This window comes from Montipora capricornis, chromosome 5 (assembly GCF_036669925.1).
Source record: "Montipora capricornis isolate CH-2021 chromosome 5, ASM3666992v2, whole genome shotgun sequence".
NCBI lineage: Eukaryota > Metazoa > Cnidaria > Anthozoa > Scleractinia > Acroporidae > Montipora > Montipora capricornis.
Genome location: NC_090887.1, coordinates 4673508 through 4679893, shown reverse-complemented (window position 1 = coordinate 4679893; position 6386 = coordinate 4673508). Strand labels below are relative to the sequence as shown.

Genomic DNA, 6386 nt, shown 5'->3' with positions numbered 1-6386 from the left:
GCGGATTTTATGTAGACGCTAATACTGTGTATTTAAGAATTCAAATCAAGTGAACTTTCCAACGGAGTCAACTTCTCGCAAGAGATTATGAAGGTAAGAACAGTAATCCCTCATACTGGCCCTATTCCCATCGTATAAATCCCTCTTAGGTTATTTTTAGATGATATTAAGTAGTTTCCAGCGGATGATGTTACCGCGCGCGTTACGTGGAAGTTTCGTGGAGGAGGGAAAGTGCAGAAAATTCTGTACGATGCCATTCTCCGTTTTCAAAATTGAGTTTCATGGCCTGATAATATTCATTGTCTGAAAGATACAGTTTTCAAACATACATCCTTGGAATTGCTTAACTGTCTAGTCTACAGTGATACCAATTTGAAGAACTTCCAATCTATCAAACCGTGTTAAGTAATTTTGACAGATGCAGATACGTTTACCTTGGTTGCATTGCGTTACTTGTCCATTTTAGTGTGTACTTTCTCACCGTCTACAAAATTCTGTCGCTTACAAAACTCGTCCGTGTCAAGATGCAGTTTGTAATCATATATCATGGAAATCGGTTAACTGTATAATTCACTCGGATACCACTTTTACGATTTCCTAATGTAGGAAACCGTGTTAAATAATTTTGAAAGAGGGAGCTATGTTTCACGCTTGCGTTGCAAATTGACTTCAATCCGATCTTACGGTTTTAAAATTTTTTATCGCGGGGTCAATTACAATTTTCCTGTCATGTGTGGTACTGTTTGAAAGCGTTAGCTGTCTAATTTATGAAGATCATAGGATTAAGTCACCATAGTTTAAGTCCGCTAAGAAAATCGAGAACGCGTTGACCAAGTCAGGAATATGTTACTTGGTGACTGTAGTCCCGCGATATTTCATTGTGTACAAAATTCTGTCGCCTATAAAACTCGTTACTTTCAAGAGATAAGATGCAAAGATATATCATTCAAATCGCTTAACTGTCTTGTTTACAGTGACACCAATTTCAACATTGTCCAATGTACGAAACCGAGTTTAATAATTTTGAAAGATGCAGGTATATTTAACATGCGTGCTTTGCAAATTGACTTCCATCCGATACCACGTGTTCATACATTTTTATCGCACTCTCTGTTCAAGTTTTCCTTTCATGTTTGATATCTGTCTAATTTATGAATATCTAAGATTTAAGTCGTCATATTTTAATCCCGCGAAGAAAATCAAGAATGCGTTAACCAATTCAGCGATATATTACTTGTTGACTGTAGTCTGCGAATTGCCAATGTTTACAAAATTCTGTCGCTTATAAAACTCGATCCTTTCAAGATACAGGTTTCAAACATCTATAACTGAAATCGCTTAATTGTCTAGTTTTCAATGATACCACATTCAAGGTTGTGCCATACACGAAACTGTGTTAAATATTTTTTTTAAGGAGACAGCTATATTTAACATACGTGCTTTGCAAATTCACTTGAATCCGATAACACGGGTTGAAAAATTTTATCGGAAACTTGACTCAAGTTTTCCTTTCATGTTTGGTACTGTTGTAGAACTCAACTTTATCACCATATAAGAATGAAGTCATCACATTGTAATCCCGCAAAGGAAACCGAGAATGCGTTTATTAAAGTCAGAGAGATCGTACTTATCGACTATAGTCTTCCATTTGCCATTCTGTGCAAAATCCTGTCGGTTACATAACTCGTTCCTTCCAAGATACAGGTTTCAAAACATAAGTCATTGAAATCGCTTAACTCTGTAGTCAACAAGTCACGTTCGTCCAGAAAATGTATATACGCGTTTGTCTCAGCAACCTCCGTCATTTTTGTTTGATGGTAAATCGCGAACGACGCGAATCATTACAGAAAGAAAAGCTAGTCAGATACCATAAGTTAGTATGTTAGTTGGGGCTAAGAATATTGCCATATAGGTGGCTGAAACGGACCTAAGAGTTAAAGGGGCTAGGTCACGCTATTTTAGGTAAATTTGTTTAATTTTGTTAATTATGAGCTCCAAACGTCAAATTTGCAGAGCAAGAGTCTTTCATGTGCAAAATCACGGCCACATAACAACTGAGAATGATTTTCCAGCTGTGTAAATGACATTTTGATATAGACTGATATAAGTTTGAGAAAAGGTGGGCCGACGTTTTTCAAATTTACCCAATCCATTTCAATCCTCTCCAGTTTTGTCCATCTATGTCCCTTCTTGGCTTCCCTGTGTTTTGTTAGAGTTCTTCAATAGTTTTGAACAGTTATTTTGATATTTTAGTTAATTCTATGACCATTCGATCAGTGTTGAAATTGCCTAAAATTGCGTGACCTAGCTCCTTTAAGGTGGAGCGCTAGCGGAGTAGTTTCAGTGAATTAAACTTTCAAAATATTGCTCGAGTCATGTTTGTTAGTTAGAGGAGGCAGTGTGGCCCAGTGGTTAGGGCGCTTGCCTTGAAATCCGGAGATCGCGGGTTCAAGACCCGCTCTGACCACTCGTTGAATTTGTTCCTGGTAGTCCCTGGTTCAACTTCTCAGCTGCACTTGTAAATAGCCAACTGGTTTGCCTCCGGCCAGTTGGGATTCTTAACAGTTGTTGTTGTTGTGTTCTGTTGTTTCGTTGATTGTTTCATTGGCCCTGAAAAGCCCCTATGGGGAGCGGTCAATTAAATATGTATGTATGTATGTATGTATGTATGTATGGTTAATTTAGTGATATTAGTCGATAGGTATAGTTAAAAGATTATTCCTTCTATAAATGCATTTGACTTTTAACAGACATTACACTAATGCGACGAAAGTAGCCTTGCACAACTTTGTTTAAAACAAACTAGATGCTTCTGTGAAGCATACACTGGCTTGCCTGTGGTACGTGCTACAGAAAATCAGAAGGCACTGAATTGTGTGGTATTGAAATACAGCATTCCAGTCTCTGAAGAATAACAAATAAAAGAGAAGCGAGAAACGTTGGCTTCTGGGCTGACATGTTGATAATTTTCAAGTTCCCTCACAACTTCTTTTCACCACAAGTGTGCCCTATGAGCATCCGAAAACTTTGTAATACTAAACTTCACTGAAGTCAAGCCCTGTTTCGCGGGGTTAGTGTTGGGATGGGAGACCAAAACAATAAACCCCTCATAACAAACAGAAACATCTGACCGAAAATACTATTAACGCTAACAAATGCTGATGATGAAAAAGCAAATAAATATTGATACACAGTTTTCAGAAAGAGCAGAAGGAAGTTTCCCGGACGGTCGATCGAGAATAAAATATTTACGACATGAAAACAACATTAATTTTGAACCTTGAATATAGATCGTTTTCACTGTCACGCAATAAAAAAATAAATCAAAAACTATCCAGTGCAAAACGCTAAGAAATTGTTATCTTATAGAAGATAAAGAAATAAGACACTTGTCCAAGTTTTAGGCCTCTGCGTTTCCCCAAACTTCAGATATTCGTCGAAATGTTTCGCAGGCCGGAAAATAGTGTAAACATCTGGAACTGACTTTGGCTATCTAGGCGACTGATTATCACTACTAAAAAAACAATCATTTACATAAGCACTTTTCCTAATGCTCTAACTTCTAAAAGGGCTCAAAATCATGAGATAAGTATATATTTTTCAACAAACTTGATCGTAGGTTTGTGTCACGCACCTACATAATCCGGAAATTCAAAATGCTCTGGTTTCCAAACGAAGCACGCTATTGAGCTGTGAAATTGTCAACAGATATAGATATGCCGCCTCCTATGCCTGATGAGGATAAAAACTTTGGTGGATCTTTAGTTTTAGATTTTGGAAGGTGATGACGTCACGTGAAAACGATCTATAGAATATAAAAAGTTACGATCAGCGACGAACATTTTGGGAGATTTTTGCTACGTTCAAGTAAATTGCAAAATCGAAAGTGACATGGCCGGAATTCAGCGGGCGCCGTGATTATGTTACCGCGGCATGTTTACTAGCCAAACAGTGAAGCATCTGTGTCAAATGATGGCAAGATACCGGGTTTTTGTAAGTTTCTTTTTCTGTCAAGTGTTATAAAGTTTGACAATGAAATGAGCGAAGTCAAAACAAAGATCACAATCGCCCAACTCTTGTTTATGCAAAGTCAAAATTTACTCTCCAAGACGCGTACGACGTTATTTATCACCAGGTAATTCCATCATTTTGGAAATAGCAGCTACTTTATTATTCATCTGCGTCACAAGTTTTCACTGATTTTCGGCCTCATTTTGTTGAAACTCAAGCACGCTTCCAACAGGCCTGTGAACCCTTCCTGCTTACAGAGCAATACTAAAAAACCTCTCCCATATCACATTTGAACCTTAAGCTCGAAAATTCAATACACAACATGATATTATAATTCACAAAGGCAGAAAATACCACAGAATCCTTTTCCAGCGAAAATTTTATTGAAACAAACAACATATTTGCTCTTAGAGGCGAAAACCTCTTCCTATTTGATTGCGTGCGTGAAGACAAGAAACTCAATTGTGTCAAATTACCATGTACTTCAGGTAAATACTGCTCACTTTGATTTCGTCTCGACGGGCGATAGATTGTTCTCGAAGTCCAGTGCTCGTCGCTTTTGAGATTCCTGCCTATTTTATCCAACTGACTTTCTATTATTGAGCTCCATAAGGGTATATTTTGTTTAAGGATCTACTAAAACGCCATTCGCGTTACATGACTTTCGACACCATTGCAGGCTAAGTTAATGATTCTACTGTGTCCACCAGAGAAATCTACGCATTTCCACTACCCTCTCGATCCTAAGAAAATACTCGCAGAAGGCTCTATCCACAAAGACACCACTTACCAGGGGAGTGACAGGCAAGACTTTTACCGACACGGAAAAAAAAAAAAAAAAACTAAAAAAAAAAAAAAGAAAACAAACAAACTAAACGCAGACCTTGACTGGGTTTGCCCATAGGCAACCCAGTAACAAACGATTCGTAGTTACTCAAACAAGGAATGACCTAAAATGGACCTAAAATGATCTAAAATGACCTAAAATGATCTAAAATGACGATTATGACATGTAGTTTTGCGTGACATAAATAAACAACACGCTCTAACGTTCGCTGGAAACCTCGTTAAGACTAAGATGCAAATGGCATTGTCAGTGATTTCAATAAAGAAATATTTCAAAAATCTTTTAACTGATGGTACGAACAGCAAAAATAGCAGTAAGAAGAACTACTACGAAAAAAATACCGAAGGCTAAGGATCTCTCGGTCTTCGCAAACTCTGATATTCCCTTCTTTGTATCAGAATGTGCCACATTTGCTCGCGGAAATGGAGTCGAAGGTACGTCGCATCCGAGGAATTCGCACAATGGTTTCCACCCTTGTTTCACATTGAAAACAAGAAGCTTTTCAGCGGGAATTACTGCCTGGACTCTCTCGTTGTGTTGCCGGTATTTCACCCTGTAGAGAGCTGTAGCCTCAGGATTGAAGCTTCCATAAATCGCTTGGTGTAAGGTGTCGAGAAAACGTTTCACTTTTCTCATCCAAGGTACGACAATGAAAAGAGGCCTAGTATAAAACCTCATAAAAAATTCTGAACCCAGTTGAAGATGTTCTTTCCAGCTTTTTAGCCAAGCGTCTTCGGAATCACGGACTGTTAAGACAACTTTGGCTTCTGGGAAATCGGCTGAAATCTCCTCGAACCAAAACGCTGGCGGAACATCGGTAACGGCGTCGACCCCTTGGTAAATCTCTTTGAAGTTTGGATGGCAATCAGTCTCAAAGCTATCCAGCCATTGCTGGAGGTGAAATTCATAATGCTCTTTAAAGTCGTACACTTTGTATCCAAGAACTTGCAAAGCTTTCGCTAGGCTAGTGGTTCCTGTTTTTGCTAATCCCGCACAAATCACCTTCATTATTCTGAGGTTGAATGAAATCTTGCGTATGGCTTAGGGATACCCGGCCTGAGTGCAAGAAGTTATACGTAAGGATGAAAGTTTTCTTTCTCGCGAGGTCGAGGAGGGGTGAACCCACTTTTGCGTGACTAAAAAACACCCCGAGGGAGTAATGTCTCGAGGGAGGAATGGAGAGGATCCTGGGAACGAATGTCCACCAACATGATCTCCTCTTTGAATTAACAATTATAGTTAATTGTCAAGTCTTTGAATTGATCATTGTCGTTAATTTAGAACACTGTTTTCCAGGACATTTCAGAAAGAACAAATTAAAAAAAATTATCTTATTTGGACCGGATTTGAACCCGGAATTACCCGGCGCTGTAGCAACGGCTACTTACCACTAGACCACTGAAGACGATGAGAAGTTGTGTAGCTAAATATTTAATAGAGTCTTGCATAGAATATCACTGATCATCAGTGATTAGGCCTAAACGCAGATTTTAAATGGTCAGCTTTTTGTTAAGGTTTGGTGATCGAC

At 38.6% G+C, this 6386-nt stretch overlaps 1 protein-coding gene across 1 annotated transcript; it reads right to left on the bottom strand.

Moving 5' to 3' along the window:
- Positions 1-4372: 4372 nt before the first annotated feature.
- Positions 4373-5985, bottom strand: LOC138049200 (uncharacterized). Its single transcript, XM_068895375.1, has one exon. The coding sequence runs from the start codon at positions 5864-5866 to the stop codon at positions 5141-5143; it is 726 nt and encodes a 241-aa protein (XP_068751476.1). The 5' UTR covers positions 5867-5985; the 3' UTR covers positions 4373-5140.
- Between the last annotated feature and the right edge of the window lie 401 nt (positions 5986-6386).

Excerpts from the sequence above, each read along its gene's own strand:
- LOC138049200 (XM_068895375.1), bottom strand. The coding sequence starts at position 5,866 with ATGAAGGTGATTTGTGCGGGATTAGCAAAAACAGGAACCACTAGCCTA.